The following is a 23468-nucleotide window of genomic DNA, read 5'->3' as shown; positions in this document are numbered from 1 at the left end:
CCTGGATGCTTCTGTGTGTCGCTCTGAATGGGAATCTGTTGGATGACTGGTATGATGTAGCTGTTGAGCTGCTTCACTGCAAGTAAAGTTTTGGATATAGTTTTGGATGTTTTGGATATTCAATAAAATGCATAATATATGATATATAAAAATAAATAAATATTAGGAACACCTGCTCTTTCCATGACATAGACTGACCCGGTAAATCCAAGGTAACCTGTTAAATCCACTTGAATCAGTGTAGATGAAGGGGAGAAGACAAGTTGAAACAATTAAGACATTGATTGTGTATGTGTGCCATTCAGAGGGCGAACGGGCAAGACAAAATAATGAAGTGCCTTTGAACGGGGTATGGTAGTAGGTGCCAGGCGCACCAGTTTGAGTGTGTCAAGAACTGCAACGCTGCTGGTGTTGCAGTTCTTCTCGTTTGTATCAAAAATGGTCCACCACCCAAAGGACCTCCAGCCAACTTGACACAACTGTGGGAAGCATTGGATTCAACATGGGCCAGAATGCATGTGGAACACTTTCGACACCTTTTTTTAAAGTCCATTCCCCAACGAATTGAGGCTGTTCTGGGGAAAAGGGGAGTGAAACTCAATATTATGAATGTGTCCCTAAAGTTTTGTACACTCAATGTAGGCCTATAAATATTTACATGGCATAGAGACTGTGTTTTGAAACTCCTTAAGCTACAACAGTTTTGGCCAACAGTCAACATACTGTAAAAAAAATAAAAGCTATATTTAATGCCTAGGCCTTAAGTCACAACTAAATGTAAGGAGGAGAAATTCCTTCCAGATGAGCTTTTTCACAGGCTGGAGAGGAATGCACATGCTGTCTGTATTGGTTTCCTGGGCTGAGACGATGACAGACCGGGCTGCAGCACGCCATCTAAAGACACTATAGCTGGAGTCAGAAAGAGAGGGAAGGACAGAGTGCAGAGAGAGAGAGGAAAGTAAAAAGAGACAGAGTTAGAGAGACCATGAGAGAGAAACAGATAGAGGAATTTGCCATGGCACTTCCAACTGCTCTTTCACAGTGGAAAAAAAGGGAATTCTGTGCTTTTACTGCTATATGAGAGGAAGTCATGATTCACTGGGACACCAGCGGCCAAAATGCCTCTAACTATTTAACAGCCTAAGTAGAGAATGTTTTACTGCTGTGACATAGGCGGTGTACGCCAGCTGTGGTGTGTCCATTCCCCAGTTACCCATACTACCCCATCAACCCCCCAGTCCTACCCCATCAACCCCCAGTCCTACCCCATCAACCCCCAGTCCTACCCCATCAACCCCCAGTCCTACTCCATCGTCCCCCAGTCCTACCCCATCAACCCCCAGTCCTACTCCATCGTCCCCCAGTCCTACCCCATCAACCCCCAGTCCTACTCCATCGTCCCCCAGTCCTACCCCATCAACCCCCAGTCCTACTCCATCAACCCCCAGTCCTACCCCATCAACCCCCAGTCCTACTCCATCGTCCCCCAGTCCTACCCCATCAACCCCCAGTCCTACCCCATCAACCCCCAGTCCTACTCCATCGTCCCCCAGTCCTACCCCATCAACCCCCAGTCCTACTCCATCGTCCCCCCAGTCCTACCCCATCAACCCCCCAGTCCTACCCCATCAACCCCCAGTCCTACCCCATCAACCCCCAGTCCTACTCCATCAACCCCCAGTCCTACCCCATCAACCCCCAGTCCTACTCCATCGTCCCCCAGTCCTACTCCATCAACCCCCAGTCCTACCCCATCAACCCCCAGTCCTACTCCATCAACCCCCCAGTCCTACCCCATCAACCCCCCAGTCCTACTCCATCAACCCCCAGTCCTACCCCATCAACCCCCAGTCCTACTCCATCAACCCCCCAGTCCTACCCCATCAACCCCCAGTCCTACTCCATCAACCCCCCAGTCCTACCCCATCAACCCCCCAGTCCTACCCCATCAACCCCCCAGTCCTACCCCATCAACCCCCCAGTCCTACTCCATCAACCCCCCAGTCCTACCCCATCAACCCCCCAGTCCTACTCCATCAACCCCCCAGTCCTACCCCATCAACCCCCCAGTCCTACTCCATCAACCCCCCAGTCCTACCCCATCAACCCCCCAGTCCTACCCCATCAACCCCCCAGTCCTACTCCATCAACCCCCCAGTCCTACCCCATCAACCCCCAGTCCTACTCCATCAACCCCCCAGTCCTACCCCATCAACCCCCCAGTCCTACTCCATCAACCCCCAGTCCTACCCCATCAACCCCCAGTCCTACCCCATCAACCCCCAGTCTTACTCCATCAACCCCCAGTCCTACTCCATCAACCCCCAGTCCTACCCCATCAACCCCCAGTCCTACTCCATCAACCCCCAGTCCTACTCCATCGTCCCCCAGTCCTACCCCATCAACCCCCAGTCCTACTCCATCAACCCCCAGTCCTACCCCATCAACCCCCAGTCCTACTCCATCGTCCCCCAGTCCTACCCCATCAACCCCCCAGTCCTACTCCATCAACCCCCCAGTCCTACCCCATCAACCCCCAGTCCTACTCCATCAACCCCCAGTCCTACTCCATCAACCCCCAGTCCTACCCCATCAACCCCCAGTCCTACTCCATCAACCCCCCAGTCCTACTCCATCAACCCCCAGTCCTACTCCATCAACCCCCCAGTCCTACTCCATCGTCCCCCCAGTCCTACCCCATCAACCCCCAGTCCTACTCCATCAACCCCCCAGTCCTACTCCATCAACCCCCAGTCCTACCCCATCAACCCCCCAGTCCTACTCCATCAACCCCCAGTACTACCCCATCAACCCCCCAGTCCTACTCCATCGTCCCCCCAGTCCTACCCCATCAACCCCCCAGTCCTACTCCATCAACCCCCAGTCCTACTCCATCAACCCCCAGTCCTACCCCATCAACCCCCAGTCCTACTCCATCAACCCCCCAGTCTTACTCCATCAACACCCCAGTCCTACCCCATCAACCCCCCAGTCCTACCCCATCAACCCCCCAGTCCTACTCCATCAACCCCTCCTCCCAGGATGAGGGCAAAGCTCAGGCTAAGAAGCAGCAAGAAGCCAACTATCCACCTCAGCGGCTGCTGTTTTCATTGAATGTTACTGATAGGGGTTTGGTTACAGGGATGGGGGATGGGGGTTGAGGGAAAGGGAGGAAATGGATGAAGGGAGAGAGGGGAATCGAGGCCAAAGCAGGGACAGGGGACATTAGGTATCAGGTTACGGGCCTGTTTCTCCAGCATCAAAAAAGAAAAATGTAAAGGCTTGTGTTGGAAGGTCTTATTTTTAGCTTAATAACAGGTCACACCAATGTTTTGGCTAGCATCTTAAAAGCGTATTTTACCTCAGTGCATCTGCATAAGGCCATTAACACACAAATGGCCCGCAGTCTACCTTCCATTGTGTGCAGAATGACTGCTTCCCTACAAACACTTTTAGGCGTGATCTGGGGGTCACAATAGAAGTGAACAACTTCACAATGTGAAGTTATAGCCACGCATTCTAGACATTTCATTTTATGAACCGCAGGCATTCTAACTTTGAATAATTAGCCAATATAATTTGTATAACAAAATAATAGATTTTCAAACTATGTTCAACTATACACCCCATTTTTCTCATCTTCCCCCCCCTTCTGCCTTACCCCCCTCCCCCCCAGTAGGGGGCACTAAGGAAGGGTTAATTAACCAGTGAGAGAAGGGGTGTGGGGTTGAGCCTCAGCGAGGGAGGAGAGCCATATAAAAGTGCCAGAGCAAAAGTGGCGTTTTATCCGCCCCGCTCAAGATAGGAGGAAACCCTCCTTCTCTGTCACACATTCACACTGGACAGGAGGAGAATGTTAGCAGCAGCATCCAAAAGGAGAATGACTGAGACCCACAAAATGATAGCTTTCGCTTTGCTTTTCATCGCCACACTCCTTCACGGTAAGTCAAAATTCATACATCCATGCTTTCCAAGCTGAAGTTGAAAGAAAGCATGACCATCTGCAGAGACAGGAAGGGTCAGGGTAGAGACTCTTCAGAAGTATCTTTGCAGTCACTGTGCCTAGAGTATAGACTAGTCTTTACATGGCAGAATAGAATTTATTGTCTGGAACATAAACACTGGAAACATGCCTGATAGCAGGCTAAACCTCCCAATCCTGTACTATCTGCGTCTGATCTATCACATTTCCTGCCAATGAGAAGAGACTTCGCTTGAACTTTGAGCCATGTGTCTTTGTTCTGATGGCAACACCAAACTGCACATAAACTAACATTACAACAATAGCAGTTATTTATGTTATACTTAATTGCATTCGATTTTTGTTGCCGTGGAGGATGACATATTGAGGTAGTAATTTCTTTCATCTCAAACTCATGCCATGTTCATGGGATTTATTACAGATGATGTCAATGGTAGTGGAAGTATCAGATTCTATTTCTACGAGTAGAAGACAGCTGGTTCAGCTATGGAAAGTACCTCGGTCTGAGGAACACATGCATGTAGATTAATGTTGAAAAGGAATCAGTATACAGTACCAGTCAAAAGTTTGGACACACCTACTCATTCAAGGGTTTTTCTTTATTTGGATTATTTTCTACATTGTATAGTGAAGACATCAAAACTATGAAATAACAGATATAGAATAATGTCTTAACCAAAAAAGTGTTAAACAAATCCAAATATATTTGAGATTTTAGATTCTTAAAAGTATCCACCAATTTGCATTGACGATAACTTTGCACACTCTTGGCATTCTCTCAACCTGTTTCACCTGGAATGCTTTTCCTACAGTCTTGAAGGATTTCCCACAAATGCTGAGCACTTGTTGGCTTCTTTTCCTTCACTCTGTGGGCCCACTAATCCCAAACCATCTCAATTGGGTTGAGGTTGGGTGATTTTGGAGGCCAGGTCATCTGATGCAGCACTCCACTGCTCTTCTTCTTGGTCAAATAGCCCTCACACAGCCCGGAGCTGTGTTGGGTCATTGTCCTGTTGAAAAACAAATGATAGTCCCACTAAGCGCAAACCAGATGGTATCGCTGCAGAATTCTGTGGTAGCCATAGGGTTATCTTCTGTATACCACCCTAACCTTGTCACAACACAACTGATTGGCTCAAACGCATTAAGAAGGAAAGAAATTCCACAAATGTACTTTTAACAAGGCACACCTGTTAACTGAAATGCATTCCAGGTGACTACCTCATGAAGGTGGTTGAGAGAATGCCAAGAGTGTGCAAAGCTGTCATCAAGGCAAAGGGTGGCTACTTTTAAAAATCTCAAATCTAAAATACATTTGGATTTGTTTAACACTTTTTTTCATTACTATATGAATCCAAATGTGTTATTTAATAGTTTTGATGTCTTCACTATTATTCTACAATGTAGAAAACAGTCAAAATAAAGATAAAACCCTTGAATGAGTAGGTGTGTCCAAACCTTTGACTGGTATTGTATCTTACAAAATCTTGAATCTTAAGAATGCGTGGACACTTATTTAATATAATTCACCATTCAATGAAAAGATGAACATCACAATGCCATGCGAAGCTCGCTGACATAAATTACTGGTACCAGAATGCCTTACAGTTGTTCCAAGCAGTGTGAGGGAGAATGCATGGGTGCAAGAGGTGGAAAAGCAACAGGAAAAGCAAGAGGTACAGTAGGGACAGAGAAACAGAGAGGGAGAAAGATGGCAAGAGTGAGAAAAGAAGGGGAAAGAACAAAGCAGTCTATAGTTTGTTTAAAGACCGTACTTCCTGGGAAGAGACAAGTTTTTTTGCTTTCAAACAAATTCATATTTATACCATTTGTTTTATCGCTGGGTGCTACCATCAACTTTAGAGATGTGGAAGAGAGAGGGCTGTATTATGTTAGCACTACGCAGAATTACTGTAGTACGCTGGATTGAGTCAGAACTAAAAGACACTGGCATACAGTAGCTGTAGTTGGAGAGGCTTGTGAGAGATGGGGTTAGAGACATGATTCAAAGAGCTACAGCCAAACAGCAGGAGGAGGGAATCTACTGAGGTGTTGTGGAACCACAAAACTTGATGCAATTGTAACTTTTTAATGTCACCTCTAAAAGTTCAACTAAACAAAACAGAGAATAGATGGATCTCATCTGCAATCTTTCCACCTTATTACAGCTTCACATGATGAGATTGTAAATGCCTGCCTGTCTAAGTTTGAATTTGAGCAAAACCACCTTGTTTTCATAACTGAAGTCTCTAACTAACATTTCTAGAGGTTGTGTTTGTGAACACACTACAAAGGATTTAAGCCATATGCTTTTCCTTGGTTAAGGAGGCTTACTAGTTTCAGAAAGAACTCGACCTGACCTCAGGGCCTGTAATTATGTGAGTCATAGATATTGTTTTAGCAACATCTACTGAACACTCACATAGGAACATGGATTTGTCCCAAAACATAAGGTAATGTATACAGCAGTGAAACTGTAACGGACAATCGGTGGAGTGAAATACATACACAAGTAGAAACAGATGTCGTGTGTACTGAATCCTGACTGAAGTCCCCAGCACTTAGCTGTCATAACCGCAGGGTGGGGCAGCCATGGGTGCAGCATTAGGGCCTGATTGAAAACATGAGATCCTTCATCCTCTTTCTGGGTTTAATGCCAGGGAAAAGATGGCTGGGTTGGTTCTGGGACAGAGACAGAGATGAAGTTGGCAGGTCAGGATTCTGCTGTTTCAGAGGCAAGAGCTGCAATGCTGTGTTTATACCCCGAGGGACTGAGGTCCAATGTCACATTCCTCAGCCACTAAAAGCAGCACTTTCAGACGCAAATTCCTTAGGTCCACTAGGAGAGATGTACTATAGTGTCATACACAAGAGAAACCTGAAGAGTGACTAGAATCGCCGGTAGAGTGAGGTTTTATTCAGCATCGTTCCACCTCTAAAAGCTCAAGAACAAGAATTGACACCCACCATCTCAGATTGTTCTGAAATCGTTTCTGTTAAGATTAACATTCATGAAACATTATTTTGTTGAAATATAATTTGATCTCTGAGAAATTAAGCCAATTGATTGCATCCAAAAATTGGCCATCTTAATTTATACGATTCATATAATATTCAATAAATATAGTACCTAACATCCAATTTGGACCAATGGGCAAGACATGAAGAATCTAAACGAATGGTCAAAAGCTACCGACTGAACCCCCCACAAGTAGCATGGAGCTGTGGCTCGGAGTATTGTTTCTCATCCTATGTAAGCAGCTTCATTAAATAGTACCCGCAAAACACCCGTCTCAACGTCAACAGTGAAGAGGCAACTCCAGGATGCTGGACTTCTAGGCAGAGTTGCAAAGAAAAAGCCACATCTCAAAAGAACACAGACAATGGAAGGAGGAACTCTGCCGAGAAGTCCAGCATCCCAGAGTTGCCTCTTCACTGTTGACATTGAGACTGGTGTTTTGCGGGTATTATTTAATGAAGCTGCCAGTTGAGGACGTGTGAGGCGTCTGTTTCTCAAACTTGACAATCTAATGTACTTGTCCTCTTGCTCAGATGTGCACCGGGGCCTCCCACTCCTCTTTCTATTCTGGTTAGATACCGTTTGTGCTGTTCTGTGAAGGGAGTAGTACACAGCATTGTACGAGATCTTCAGTTTCTTGGCAATTCGCCGCATGGAATAGCCTTCATTTCTCAGAACAAGAATAGACTGATGAGCTTCATAAGAAAGTGATTTGTTTCTGGCCATTTTGAGCCTGTAATCGAACCCACAAATGCTGATGCGCCAACTAATCAACCAGTCTAAAGGCCAGTTTTATTGGGGTTTTCTAATGATCAATTAGCCTTTTAAAATATCAAACTTGGATTAGCTAATATAACGTGCATTTGGAACACAGGAGTGATGGTTGCTGATAATGGGCCTCTGTACACCTATGTAGATATTCCATTAAAAATCAGCCGTTTCCAGCTACAATAGTCATTTACAACATTAACCATGTCTACACTGTATTTCTGATCAAGTTGATGTTGTTTTAATGGACAAAATATTTGCTTCTCTTTCAAAAACAAGGACACTTCTAAGTGACCCCAAACTTTTGAGCGGTAGTGTATATACATATTAAAACCTGCTCTTTCCATGACAGTACACTGACTAGGTGAATCCAGGCAAAAGCTATGATCCCTTAAATCCACTTTAATCAGTGTAGATGAAGGGGAGGAATTTTTAGCTTTGGACATGCATTGTGTATGTGTGCCATTCAGAGGGTCAATGTGCAAGACGAAATATTTAAGTGCCTTTGAACGGAGTATGATAGTCGGTGTCAGACAACACCTTGTAGAGTCCAAGTCCGACAAATTGAGGCTGATAGCAAAAGGACGTGCAACAGAATATTAGGAAGGTGTTCTCAGTGTTAATACAGTGACTTCAGAAAGTATTCACACCCCTTGACTTTTTAGACATTTTGTTGTGTTACTAGGTGGGATTAAAATTGATTTAATTGTCATTTTTTTGTCAACGATCTACACAAAATACTCTGTCAAAATGGAATAAAAATTAGATCAATTGTAAAAAATAAAATTATAATAATAATTTAAAAAAATAACACAAATATACTGTATCTTGATTAGATAAGTATTCAACCCCTTGATTCAAGACCTTTGGCAGCGATAACATCTGCGATTACAGCACATTATACTTTTTTTATTCTTCAAGCTCTGTCAAGTTGGTTGTTGATTATTGCTAGACAGTCATTTTCAAGTCTTGCCATAGATCTTTAAGACGATTTAAGACACAACTCTAGCTAGGCCACTCAGGAACATTCAATGACATCTTGGTAAGGAACTCCAGAGTATATTTGGCCTTGTGTTTTAGGTTATTGTCCTGCTGAAAGGTGAATTTGTCTCACAGTTTCTGTTGGAAAGAAGACTGAACCTGGTTTTCCCCTAGGATTTTGCCTGTACTTAGCACTATTCATTTTATTTTATCCTAACAAACTCTAGTCCATTTCTTTGTCACATTTTTTGCAGTTTTACTTTAGAGCCTTGTTGAAACAGGAAGTTAGAAAGGACACCTGTGTCTTTGTAGTGACTGGGTGTATTGATACACCATCCAAAGTGTAATTAATAACTTCACCATGCTCAACGGGATATTAAAAGTCTGCTTCTTTTATTTTAACCATCTACTAATAGATGCCCTTCTTTGCGAGGCATTGGAAAACCTCCCTGGTTTTTGTGGATGAATCTGTGTTTGACATTCACTGCGTGACTGATGGACCTTACAGATCATCGTATGTGTAGGGTACAGAGATGAGTTAGTCAGAAAAAATCATGTTAAACACTATTGTTACACACAGAGTGAGTCCATGGACTCACTGAACTTATTTAGGCTTGTCAAAACAAAGGGTTTGAGTACGTATTGACTCGAGACATTTAATTTTTTCATTTTTAATGAATTTGAACAAATTTCTAAAAACATAATTCCACTTTGACAATATGGGGTATTGTGTGTAGGCCAGTGACACAAAATTGAAATGTTATCCATTTTAAATTCAGGCTGTAACACAACAAAACGTGGAAAAAGCCAAGGGGTGTAAATACTTTATAAATTCTCTGTATATATTTTTTACGAAGTCGCTTAAAGGACATCCTTAAGTCATTCAAACAAGATAATCCGTAGTCTCCTCTTTTTTTGCCTTGGGCTTCAGGGCATCCATTAGTAAACACAATTAAACTGCCACAAAACTGCAGGAAAAACCAAATTCAAGTGACACCTGTATTAACAGTTGCTAGACTACGTATACCAGTGTGAGAACCTCCCTCAGTACTGTTGACTCATCTGTTTACACAGCACGCTGACTGTTTGACACCTGCTCATCATACGGATTTAGCCAATCCCATCAATGCAACACACAGCATTTAACATACTGCAACAACTGACTGTAAATGTTAAATTCCACAAGCAAACACGGTGGAAAGACAGTCGGAAATGTCCGACCTAGTGATACAGTAGCCTATCCAAAACCCTGCCGATTATTCTACACACTTTTATTTTAGAATGGCTATGACCTGTTCTTGCTTGGACAAGACTTATGTGGCAGCCTGTTAGAGATAGGGTGAATTGCGTGCCCATAGTGAACTGCATCAAAAGCTGTCCTAAATTGCTAATATATGCATATTATTAATAATATTGGATAGAAAACACTCTGAAGTTTCTAAAACCGTTTGAATTATGTCTGTGAGTATAACAGAACTCACAGGGCAGGCAATCTTCCAAACTAGTTTTGAAATCCTGAAAGTTGGGGCAACTTTGACGTCATCGCCCCCTCCCTTCCCAACAAGTTATGCATCTGGAAACACTTCCTATGTCTTCCACTATATGTCCTCATTCAGTAGAAAGTGTAATGGAGCATTTGACCTAATGGGAAGAAAAGTAGTAGGTGTAGCAAAAGATTTCCATGTGGTTGAGGCGCGTTTGCGTTTGAGTGCCTCGCTGTTCCAATCAGCCCCAGATGAAAACGAATGATCCGGTTGGAATGCTATTGGATCTATATGATTATAACATCCTGAAGATTGATTCTGCACTTAGTTTGACCAGTTTCGTCGACCTGTAATATGTAATTTGGAAGTTTTGATGCAAAGTTATCCTGGACCAGAAGTCATTTTTTGGGCATTTGAGCTGAAAGTGGTAGCAAATGCTGCTACTTGGACACTAGAATTGAACATTATGAAACAAAACGATTTATTGTTGAACTAGGACTCCTTGCACTACATTCTTATGGAAGATCATCAAAGGTAAGGGAATATTTATGTTGTAATTTTGTATTTCTGTTGACTCCAACATGGCGGAGAAATATGAGCGCCGTCTCAGAGAACATGTATCTTTAGTCAAAGTTTATGATGAGTATTTCTGTTATCTGGTGTAGCTTTCTATAATTCCTCCAGATATTTTGGAGAATTTTCTGAACATGGCGTCAATGTAAACCGAGATTTATGGATATAAAATGCACATATTATCGAACAAAACATAAATGTACTGTGTAACATGTCATATGACTGTCATCTGATGAAGATTTTCAAGAGGTTAGTGATTGATTTAAAAACAAATCCTGCTTTTGTCATTTTATCTTTTGCTGTACAAAATGGCTACGTTTTTTCTTTGTTTTGGTGGTGGTCTAACATAAATATATGTTGTGTTTTCGCCGTAACACATTTAAAAAATCTGACACGCTGGGTAGATGAACAAGGTGTTTATCTTTCATTTGAGGTATTGGACTTGTTAATGTGTGGAGGTTAAATATTTCTAAGAATATTTTTGCATTCCCAGCGCCACCGTTTCAGCTGGGGGGGGGGGGTCCTGTAGGGGAACCCATAGCCTCAAGAGGTTTTAACCAGAAAACAACAATGTGTTACTGTATGGAGAAATGACAGGGAGGGAGGAGAGAGTCGTAATGAGATCTACAGAATTGTCATAATGCCTAGTGGGTGAGGTAATGACGTTGTGTGAGAGGTGTGGAAAGGGAAAGGAGGGGTCCATTAGTATCTTAGTAAACATGTTCAATCTCAGGAAAAAGGGAGTCAGACACATTACTTATTAGTGTTTTTATACCAGTACTATCTATGTCAGTTTAGTCTATTAAACATACACTGCCCAGCATGGTATCCACTGTATTAGCACTGTCCGTAGTAGCTGACAATAGTAGCATTCAATAGTAGAAACTATTAAGTCTGGAACTTCACGTAAAACAGGCTTTCACCTCAGAGGGCCTGATGGGTAGAAGTAGCAAAATAACAATTTTTTTGAGAAAAAGTATTAATTCAATATCACTGTGAGCCAACAATTTCAGTAAACAGTAGAATATTTTGGTAAGGAGTTCAGATGTTTAACAGGCTAGCTAGATGGAAACTTAATTCACCTAGATGATTTGATATTGTGTATTCTACTGACTAATGAGTCTGAAACGGGCACTGGTGTTGTCTAGGGAAGCACAGCTCTCCTATTACTTCTTCGTGGCATATGAGGGCTGGGACTGAGATGGAGTCAGTATCAAATCCCATTAGTCTTAAAGACATGGCCATCCCCATGTAAGGGTATCAGTGATATATAAAGACCCCCATTCAAAAGGCCCCACTTACAGGCACAGATGGGCACAAGGGTCTTATATTTCACTTTAAAACTTGCCATGGCGTTTATATGCCCATGGTTTCACCCTGTTGGAGGATAATGGGTGTTACACACTGGAGAGATATCCTTACCCTCTTTTAGCAGTGAGTGGCACCTCTCTTATAGCATAACGCCTGGCAAAGAAGACAAACCATATTTAGACAAACCATATTTGATGGTTGGTATATTGAAATATCAAATGCTTCAAGGGTTTAGAAATTATAAGTTCGTTTTCGAGAGTGTGAAAGCGGTGCAGGTGTTATACTGAAACAAATATAAACGCAACATGCAACAATTTCAAAATATTTACTGAGTTATAGTTCATATGAGGAAATAGGTTAATTGAAATATATTCATTAGGCCCTAACCTATGAACTTCACATGACTGGGAATACAGATATGCATCTGTTGGTCACAGATACCTTTGAAAAAAATGGGGCACACAATGGGCAACAGAATCTCATCACTGTATTTGTATGCATTCAAATTGCCATCAATCAAATGCAATTGCATTCATTGTCCATAGCTTATGCCTGCCCGTACCATAAGCCCACTGCCATCATGGGACACTCTGTTCACATTGTTGAACATCAGCAAACCGCTTGCCCACACGACACCATCCACACGGTCTGCAGTTCTGAGGCTCATGAAACATGGGATAAACACGTTACATGTTGCATTTATGTTTGTTCAGTGTATATTAATCCACATGAGTAGTTAAGTAGTTTTGAAGAAGTAAGAATCGTATCTGTCCAGCCCCATAGATAACTGGGTATGAGGACATGAATGCACATACTAAGACTTTAAAGAGTGTAATAATATAACTTCCATTTCCAGTAAATGACACAGAGGCCTATGTATTAATGTCTGTCATTAGACCAGAGAGACATTTCCCTGGGGGGCTCGTACCTACCATCCCAGCGGGAGTGTGTCTGGGGTCATGCTCCCTAGCTGGCAGCGACAAGAGAACGTTTATTTGCACTGGGGCCGTGTTCCCACGCATCCAAGACATCTACTTGAAACAGTTACTGAGGAAGTCCCGCAGCATCATCAAGGAGCCCACTCATGAGCTGTTCACTCCCTTACCATCGGACAGACGGTATCGGAGCATGGTCTGCAACAGTTTTTATCTAAAAGCCATCAGACTGCTCTACACTTGAACTGGACTGAGGACCTGCACGGACTCTCCATCCCTTAGCACACATGCATGCTCACACACACTCATGACACACACACACACACACACACACACACACACACACACACACACACACACACACACACACACACACACACACACACACACACACACACACACACACACACACACTGCTACCACTCTTATTTACTATTGCTAATAGTGCACAATTTAAACACTTGGCCTACAATCCCCCCTTTTCTGATACATGTGTAAACATTGTACTATAAATTGTGCCTTCCTGTATTATGCTGATGTTAAAATGTTTATTCTATTCTACTGAGCCATTTACTTTGTTGGCATTCTTGTATTTTATTATTGTTGAGAAGGAGCCTGCAAGTAAGCATTTCATTGGGCGGTGTCTACCATGTTTATTCTGTACATGAAACTAATAAGACTAGAAACTTGAACTTGGAACAGGCTGAGCTGAAGACTTATCCCACAGTTAGGCTATTAATTACAGGCCCTTCTTTAGTGCTGCATGGGGCCTAATTGATTTCAGGTCAGGCCCTGGGTGGAGTCTATTAGAGACGGGCACCATTGGTTTAACACAAACACCTCACTCTAGATTACATTCACAGCCCATGAGACCCCCCGCCCCTGGGATCACTACTAATGCCAGAATATATTGGTGTGGCAGGATTGCTATCAGTTCTGCGAGTCCAGGTGCTAAGTCAAGTCTGTTTGCACACATGCTGTAGAATTAATGTGGTGATATAAGCCAGGGCAGGTCTGGGCTCAGTTGAGCATAGCTTGGAAATTCAATGTCATGTAAAAGTCAATACAAATGACCATGTAGCTTGGCGTAAATTAGAATAGCAACCCTCAAGATAAGTGACACAGAAGACTCTACTCTTTCAGGATTGGACATCATTGTTGTGACAAAGTTGTCATAGTAGCTACAGTACATGTTGGGATGCAAGTGTTATACTATAAGTTATCCAATTGTTGTTCTCTTCCAGGTGGCGTAGTTGCAGAATATGAGGTTGTTACTGGGCCCACACGGCCAGTGAATGATGCTGGAGTCATTCGTGGGGATGACATTGATCCTACACAACTGTCAGATGAAGGTAAGACACTTATCCATTAGCAGATTATCTCCACAGAGCCACTATGGGTGTTGCTGTATTTATATACCGTCCTATAGGCTCATCCCATCATTTTTTTGTCAACAATGAATTAAATACAATTAGACATAGGCCTAAAACCCTAACCCTTTTTTCAGAAGGAGATACATCCTTTTTCCAGATCAATGTATTCTCCAGTATTCCTGGACTGGACCTCTCAGACATTTTAGATGACACCACAGCGGCTCCAGTCACCAAGGTGGTAGAGGAGACCACAGACATGAGGGAGGCCACAGGGAAGGCTGGTGAAGCAGCAACCACAGACGACAACCAGGAGACCCAGGCTCCCCAGCAGATTCTGACCTCTCAGTCAAGTGACATGGTGCTCATTCCAGAGGTGATCCTAGAGTGCAGTGACAATACCATCCAAATTGGGCCTCCCGAGTGGCGCAGCGGTCTAAGGCACTGCATCGCAGTGTCACTACAGTCCCGGGTTCAATCCAGGACTATATCGCTGCTGCCCGCCACCGGGAGACCCATGATGCGGCACACAATTGGCCCAGTGTTGTCTGGGTTAGGGGAGGGTTTGGCCGGCCGCGATGTCCTTGTCCCATTGCGCTCTAGTCACTCCTTGTGGCGAGCCAGGCACATGCACGCTGACTTCGGTCACCAGTTGTTACGGTGTTTCCTCTGACACATTGGTGTGGCTGGCTTCCGCGTTAAGCATGCACTGTGTTGCAGCGATGGGACAAGACTAACTACCAATTGAATATCACACAATTGGGGAGAAAAAGGGGTAAAAAGTACCAAAAAAAGTATAATATTATTTGTATTTTTTATACCATCCAAATCACCCAATACAGAATGAATGACACACACTCTAGTCTAACTGAAGTGGTCTGGTCTCTCTCCACAGGCTGGTGTGATGTGTGTTGATAAAGAAGCGGTCCAGGACAGAGATGCAGTGAGTCTGAAACTAAAGGCCTCGTCCAGCTGTGTAAGTACTGTCCACACCACAGGTATGCACGAACATGTATGGACACACACCTCACCAAAAGAAAAGACACTGCCTTCCTGATCTGACATTCAGGAAACCCTCTTGGCAGCAGTGTCCACCTCAGTTCAAACTGTATCCAGAGGGTAGTCTCAAGGTGGAAAATGTGAGCGGAAGCTAAGATGGTCAGAGTAAAAAGTTAGATGATTGGGTCTTGAAGCAAAATCATAACAGGAAAAAGGAAAATTAGTTTGTTTACAGAGATGCCACTTTCAATTTGCCCCTTTTCAAATCATTGCTCATGAGCTAAGAAGGAAATTCCTCTTCATTAATCAGCAGTGATTAATATGTCTCCAGTGGGCAGTTTTCAAGGAGGCAAGTGGCACACCTGCCCTTCTCCTCCCTAGTTATGCCTGCCAGGTGAGGAGGGGGAGTCAAAATAGTTTCTTACAACTCAAGGTATGCCTTCAGGAGAGAGGTCCAGAGAGGGCGAGAAGAACGTGTCGAAAGGTTTGGCGTGAAGGGTGGCTGGGCGGTGGTGGGGCTGCTGCTGTAGCGTATGTATCAAAGTGATTCCTCAGCGTCTTGGGGCAGTGCCGGTTGGGCTAACAGGAATTCCGCTCCGTGCAGGTCGGGCCAGGTAAGGGAAGGGATGTCTGGCATTTCTCAGCTGTGTCTGTCTGCCTGCCGTCTGGAGCTCCAGCTCCTCTGATCTCAATCAAGATTAAATTGTATTAAATGGTTCCCTGGAATAGAGGAGTCTCCCATTAAGAGGCCTATGTAACCTATGTAACAGTATTGAATGGGACCGAGCTCCCCCCACTCTTTCTCCATTTAGGCTTGCATGGGAAAGACCCTGCAGCATGGCATGTAATCAGTGACACGCTCACTCTTACACCAGATAAAGCGTTACGACTTGATTGGCTTCATTTGGGTTAGACACCACATTTCCTTTGATGTGGGGGATCTTAATGACACATCCATGTATGTTTCCAATTATGAGGATCATATTTAGATTAAAAATAAAAAATGTTTTCAATTATAAACAAATTACTGATGAATTCTGATACAATTCTGAGGTAATTGGTGCGCTACACAATATAGCTGCATCGGGGGCTGGAGTCAAAACATGTTTTACCTTGAGCTAACAGCAACTACACAAACTTCTAATAGAACATTCCTGAATGATAACATAAAGTAGGCTAGCAAATACATGTCATCCAATGACCCCTCAATTCTAACCCCTTACAGAGAGTACTCGGAAATAAGTTCATTCAGGGAAAAGAGAAGTGAATAAAACTGTTTTCAACATAGATTATAGTCTGTGTGCTGTACATGAATTATATTCTACATACATACATTCTACATCTGAGTGCCATAGCAGATGAGGCCTTGAGAGCGGTCTAGTTTCCTTGGCAGAGCCCGTGAGCTTTGTAATGAGGCCAGCTGTCCACTCTGGGGCTGGGATCAAGGGTTTGAGCAGAGCTGTCTGTGGGGGCTGGTGGCTCTATTTGGATCATGTTACATGGGGTGGAGTATAATTGCACAAGGTTTTGGTATCATTTGTTTGGCTTATGGGAAAGAAAGAAAGATGGGATGAGGTAGGTTCCTCTCAGGGTATACATTTCTAAAGAGCCATAGTTGTGAATGTGTATGCACATGAATGTACTGTATGTGAGCACATTTCGGGAAGACAATTCCCACTTCAGTTATCTAAATGACAAGGACTAACCAGAGGTTCTGTAGCCCCAAGTGCAAACACTTTGTTTAATTCAACTAGTCTTTCCACAGGAAGAGACCAGGTCTAAAATCGAAAGTGTTCTGGAGCACCTGTGTGGGGTCGACTGTAAACTGGAGGTCTTTCAGGAGGACAACTCTAATGAAATCCTGATCTTTGGCCAATACATAGAAGGTTAGCCTCCTCCTCTGCTTTTTAGTTATGTGGGATGACTCTGATAGTCTGTTGTTGAAAAAATATGAACCAAATCACATGTTCTCTTCTTACAGCTGATGCTAAAGGAATGGCAGAGAAGTTCAACAATGACAATATAAAAGACAAGGTAGAGTCTCACGTATCTTTATTTCTAATTAAATACCAGGAAAACAACACATTATTCAAATTCCACATATGAAGTTCACAGAATTCACACCACATACACATCCATGTCTGAGTCATGAGAAAGACATTATGTTCAGTGGCCACTGCAGTCACACCTACAATAAAGGACTTTAATTTGTGCACAGTGGTAACTGAGGTAAAGTCACAGTGCTGATTTGGCTCCTGATCTAACCACAGTGAAATAAACAAGGAGTGATTCCTCACTCACGGCTCCAGGCTGCCAGGAAGATGTTGCATGACAAACACAAATGTCCCGGTGGACATGGTGTTGAGTGTTCCCAGCGGGAATGAGGAATGGGTGATCCTTCTCATGCTCCCTCCAACCATGTTGTCCTTTTGACATTAGACACTCTGTGCTCCATCTCTACACCCGCTCTTACACCCCTTGCAGCACTAAAAAAAGTTTAGTGAGCTGCACCCAGCCACACTTTTCTCATTATGTTGGTCAGTCAGTTCAATGGCACCTTTGTGTTCAGACTTTGCTGTGGAGGGTTGGGAGATTATGCCCTTTCTCCACTCAGTCAGTTATCTCTATACTGTATAGCCTTACGATAGCCCTGGGTACAGAAAGCCTATAGTCATCCTCTACATCAGGGATGGGTAACTTTGATGGGGGCCACAAAAAAACATAACTCATTATGTGGGTCTTCGTTTGTAGTTTTACAGCTATCTTACTGCAGTTCTACACCCTTTACCATAGGGTGGAGGTAAATGTTTGCAGTTTTTAACATGATAACTGATGATCAAATGGGCAGTACCCTGGTTAGTAATTCAACCATGCTTACCACAAGTTTAGATAGCTGGCCGCTAAACTAATTTACCAATCTAAAATATAATTGCTGACATAGGCTAATTGAGTTTTATTTGTTTTATTTTAATTTCACCTTTATTTAAGCAGGTAGGCCAGCTGAGAACAAGTTCTCATTTACAACTGCGACCTGGCCAAGATAAAGCAAAGCAGTGTGACAAAAACAACAATGTTACACAACCAAATTTTAAAATTGCACCTTGTATATTCTATTATTCTAACTCTCAACAGGAAGTTGAGACCCTGACTGTTTTAATTGGTTCATGGTCTACTGAAGGGGGCTGCCAGTTGCCTATCCCGGCTCTACAGTCTAGGGGTAAAATATTCTGATCCAGATGGCATCAGAGGCCCTGATATTACTATTGACAGTATACAATCTATACCAGAAAAATGCAGATGACTGCTGTAATTCACACAGGGTATTTTGTAAGAAAGACCATGTATAGTTCCAGCCATGCAGGGATTGTGGATTCTTTGCTTGTAAAACTATTTAGAACTTTTTTTCCCCGTCCCCCCTGCGTCCCCCTCACATTTATGAAAACCCTGAATTCCTGATATTAACGTGTATAACTCTCGTCTCTCCAGATTGATTTTGAGGAAGCTGTTCCTCGCTGGGGGAAGAACTCCAAGCTAGTGCTGGTCTCCCTGCTGCTCACTGGACTGCTCCTGGCTATTCTTCTCATCGCAGGCTACTACCTGAAAACCCACCGCCCACCACCCAAGGGAGCGAGACTAGTGAGTGGTCATGATATGAGAGAGACCCATAGAAAACTAAAACTGTAAAGGACCAAGTTCACTGGGAAGACTGGGTGGTTGATGCACCTCTTGCTTGTCTATTTAAAATGTTATGACTGGATTTAAGGTGAGGTTATCCTTTGGTTGCTTCCTCACTCAAACCCACACTCACATAAACAGCTCTAAGTCTTCTCTGCTGTTTCTATTTCATCCTCATACCAGGTGGCCACAAGTTACATTTTTTTTCTCCTACAAAAGCCTCATGAGATTGTCTGAAATAGCTTTCATATGGGCCACACCCATATGCTGGTTTAGACAAAAGTATATGGCACTGCCTTCCTTTGGCGTCTTCTTTTCACAGTCAATCGTCATAGGCATCACATAAACTAACCTCAATCTCATCTGATTGACAAAAACATTCCTAACCTCAGCCCAGACTCCATATCTCCACCATACATGTTTACATTGCATCATAGAGTGATTGTGTTTTATTTGTACATTACGTTTTTTTTATTTTTTATTTTATTTAACCTTTATTTAACTAGGCAAGTCCAATCACTGAGATGAGATTGGAGATACTGGTTAGAACTGCCCTGCAATATAAAAAACACTCACAAAATGTGAGTGTTTGCTATTCACATGAAGCATTGCCTGATGTGAACCATGCCTCAAAAACAAAGAGATCTCAGAAGACTAAGAATAGTTGACTTACATAACGCTGGAAAGGGTTACAAAAGTATCTCTAAAAGCCCTGATGTTCATCAGTCCATGGCAAGACAAATTGTCTTCAAATAGAGAAAGTTCAGCACTGTTGCTACTCTCCTGAGGAGTGGCCATCCTGCAAAGATGACTGCAAGAGCACAGCGCAGAATGCTCAATGAGGTTAAGAAAAATCCTAGTCTCAGCTAAAGACTTACAGAAATATCTGGAACATGCTAACATCTCTGTTGACGAGTTTACTGTATGTAAAACACTAAACAAGAATGGTTTTCATGGAAGGACACCACGGAAGAAGCCACTGCTGTCCAAAAAAACCCATTGCTGCATGTCTGAAGTATGCAAACGAGCACCTGAATGTTCCACAGCACTACTGGCAAAATATTCTGTGGACAGATGAAACCACAGTTGAGTTGTTTGGAAGGAAGGAACACAACACTATGTGTGGAGGAAAAAAAGGCACAGCACACCAACATCAACCTCATTCCCAACTGTAAAATATGGTGGAGGCAGCATCATGGTTTGGGGCTGATTTGCTGCCTCGGGGCCTGGACAGCTTGCTACAGTATCATTGACAGAAAAATGAATTCCCATGTTTAAGCAGAATTCCTCCTGACCGTTGTGCAGGTCTGATCCGCTTGGTTGAGGTTATTGCTGCCAAAGGAGGGTCAAACAGTTATTAAATCCAAGGGTTCACATACTTTTCCACATACTTTTCCATCAGATCAAATGTTATGACCAATTGATGCAAAAATCCAGGTAATTCCAAAGGGTTCACATACTTTTTCTTGCCACTATATAAAACCTGTCCTAAACTCAAACTCAGTGCAAACTGTATGTGATGTGCCGTTGTTTGCTATTCCTTCAGTTGAATCTGTACTGTTATCACAATATTTCAGTAGTAAGTCCAAGCTCTATACCTCTTAACACTTATGGCCCATCCCAGCCTGCCATCAGTGTTTCTTTAATTTAATCTATATGGTTCCTCTGTTGTGCCTGCAGGCCGAAGAGGGTTTCCAGGTGGATGAGGAGAACCAGGCCAACACCCTGGTGTCTGTGGCCCCTCTGCAACCACAGGAGCCCCTGGACAAGCCCCCCACCAACGGCCACTCCGCCACCCAGACCCCCGTTGCCGACACCGAAATGTGAACAAGCTCTGAAGGACACCCCCACCGCCCCATTCCTCCATCACCACATTCCCAATACTTCTCCCCCTTAGAGTTACCTGGGGATACTGCACTCTGACACAGACACAGATTCAACATCCAACCCCACCTGATCCAACCCTCCACCCCCAGGATGATGACAATGAGGAAACTGATGATGACGATGCCTGTAATGTGAAGAAGAGATTGTGATCACTGGCCTCTATTAGGTTTCAGTAGCATCAGAGAAGGAGCCTAAACTCAGTTTGGAGGACTGGACAGCTGGGACACAGACTGCAGTCCAGAAACAATTATCACAGCAAAGAAAGGGCAACAGATCACCAAAATTGACAGTTTGTGTTGCTGTTTCCAAATTCAAGTATAAATCAAGGTATATGCTATATCTTAAACACTTGCAGATCTGAAATGTACTCATTTGAACTAAAGGTTCATTGTAGTTTAAAGTATTGATTGCTTGGTTCATTTGTTTGTATGATCTTATGTGATTGTTTTTTGACTCGCCTGTTCGAGGTAAGAAGTCAAATTTGGGTAACAGAAGTGGAGAAAGAGTGATTCAATTAATGGAGATAATTTGAACCATTTGAAGAGGTTGAATAGGCAGCTTTAAAATAAGTATCAATATGACTGGCTAGTGCAGAGCTCAGAGTTGAATCCTGTTGCCTTTAATCCAGGCCTGTCATAAATTGTGTGAGGGGCTGCCGTATGTTTGATTCAGAATTATGTACAGTAGGCTTAGTGTGTCACTATTTATCAAGACAAACTTTCTATTGTACAGTTTTTTAAAACATGTTTTTTCTGTTCTGACTTACCACTGTGTCTTTGAGAATGTTGAACCAGGTAGACTCATTTTATCATTCAGGAAAACAGACAAGTTTTGTGTGGCGAATTTGATCAATAATATTAGTCTCTATGGTGCACTGCCGCTAGATTTGGACAAAACCCCTAACATATTCAACATTTCAAAGACACTTTATGTCCTCAATAAATCAGTCCATCATGAAACATAGACATGGATGAAAGTAAAGCTGTATTTTAGCTATATTTTTTTTAAGGACTGATTGTTTTCATACAATATTGCATGTGTACATATGCCCTTTTTCACGGTTTGTAATATCTGTGTCCCACATAAATTCTGATTGTGTCAATGTTGCTACTGTTTCTTTGTCTTTCGGACCATGTCACACTAGCCTGACCATGTCACAAAGCATGGCACACACTTCCATCTCTTTATAGACCCCATATGAGGAACAGTTAAGGCATTATTCCAATGAGGTTCTTATGACACCTACAACTGTTTTGGGCTTCTTTTAAAAAAAAAAAAACATCTTTATAAACGGAATGTTTAATGTGTAATCAAAAAGGTATCAAAGGCTATACATTTTTTTCTCAACTAGATACAGGTTACAGTATTAACTAGCATTGCCTGATGAACTTACCCACAGATTACATTATTTTGGACATTGAATTATCTGACAGTGTATGCTAATCATGTATATTTCTATACCATTCATCTAATACCATTCTAGATATCATATGACAGCCACAAATGTCTGTTTATGGTCATGGATATGACGTGTGTTAATTGTTGCTGCAGAGTCCATACAGAAATAGATCTACTCTATTCTATGGGGAACTGATGAGCATCTGTGGTACAGGGATAGCATGATAGTTAGTGGGCCTGCCCTCGTACAGGTGTAGGATTTTACATTTGATCACCCTGTTGCAGGAGAACATTCAAACTTGTAGTATATTTGAGGTTTAAAAGGCTTTTGAAGTTTGTAATTTCCACTTTGAAATTTCAGACATGATTTCCCTTACGAAAAATGTATCATCCCCTACAAAAATGTCCATGAATTATAATCCACATTTCCTGTTGCTGCAGGATTATTTTCCTGCTGTAGCAAACTGGTTTAAATTAAGATCCTACATCTGTACTATAAAAGTTCTTACATCAGGCTTTAAGTAGATCCCTATGGACCAGGGAACAACTATGGATGTTAATGTTTAAATCACCAGGGAGGTGTATGCAGAGCAACCCCTGCACAATGTGTACTGTACAGAAGTCATAGGAAGTATTCTGCCCTTATGCATTCTTATTTCGACATGAAACCCATCACTCGTGTGCTTGGCCAAAGAACTCTATTATATTAAATGTCATCTGACCGGAGCACTAGTTCCAATCCAAGTGCCAAAGCTGTTCAGCAAACTCCAGACGGTGCCATGATTAGATGACATGAAAATAGAGCTCTTTATCCACAAACACCAGTGGTGGGTTTCAAATTAAGAAAAACTGAAGCATTTTCAGAAAAGTACCTCATACCTACTGTAAAATATGGTGGTGGATCTTTGATGTTATTGGGATATTTTGCTTCCACTGGTCCCGGGGAACTTGTTAAGGTCAACGGCATCATGAACTTTACAAGGTACCAGGACATTTCAGCCAAAAACCTGGTAGCCTCTGCTAGGAGGCTGAAACTTGGCCGCAAGTGGATCTTCCAACAAGACAACCACAAGCACACATCAAAAT

At 42.8% G+C, this 23468-nt stretch overlaps 2 protein-coding genes across 3 annotated transcripts; both read left to right on the top strand.

Annotated features, from left to right (window-relative positions):
• Nucleotides 1-1151: 1151 nt before the first annotated feature.
• Nucleotides 1152-3161, top strand: LOC127910522 (uncharacterized). Its single transcript, XM_052474558.1, has 4 exons — nucleotides 1152-1595; nucleotides 1640-2113; nucleotides 2224-2496; nucleotides 2541-3161. Exons 1-4 carry the CDS (start codon nucleotides 1152-1154, stop codon nucleotides 3159-3161), a joined length of 1812 nt encoding a protein of 603 aa, XP_052330518.1.
• Nucleotides 3162-3772: 611 nt separating this feature from the next.
• LOC118400192 (hematopoietic progenitor cell antigen CD34-like) lies at nucleotides 3773-22090 on the top strand. Of its 2 annotated transcripts, none has more exons than XM_035796780.2 (8): nucleotides 3773-3941; nucleotides 14298-14405; nucleotides 14564-14799; nucleotides 15319-15399; nucleotides 17188-17308; nucleotides 17404-17456; nucleotides 18909-19058; nucleotides 20778-22090. In XM_035796780.2, the coding sequence occupies exons 1-8, from the start codon at nucleotides 3854-3856 to the stop codon at nucleotides 20922-20924; spliced, it is 984 nt and encodes a 327-aa protein (XP_035652673.1). In that variant the 5' UTR covers nucleotides 3773-3853; the 3' UTR covers nucleotides 20925-22090. The 2 variants fall into 2 exon arrangements, with proteins under 2 accessions (XP_035652673.1, XP_035652671.1); XM_035796778.2 differs by having other exon boundaries at nucleotides 14561-14799.
• Nucleotides 22091-23468: the final 1378 nt, after the last annotated feature.

This window comes from Oncorhynchus keta, chromosome 21 (genome assembly GCF_023373465.1).
Source record: "Oncorhynchus keta strain PuntledgeMale-10-30-2019 chromosome 21, Oket_V2, whole genome shotgun sequence".
Taxonomy (NCBI): Eukaryota; Metazoa; Chordata; class Actinopteri; order Salmoniformes; family Salmonidae; genus Oncorhynchus; species Oncorhynchus keta.
This window is presented reverse-complemented; position numbering and strand designations above follow the sequence as displayed.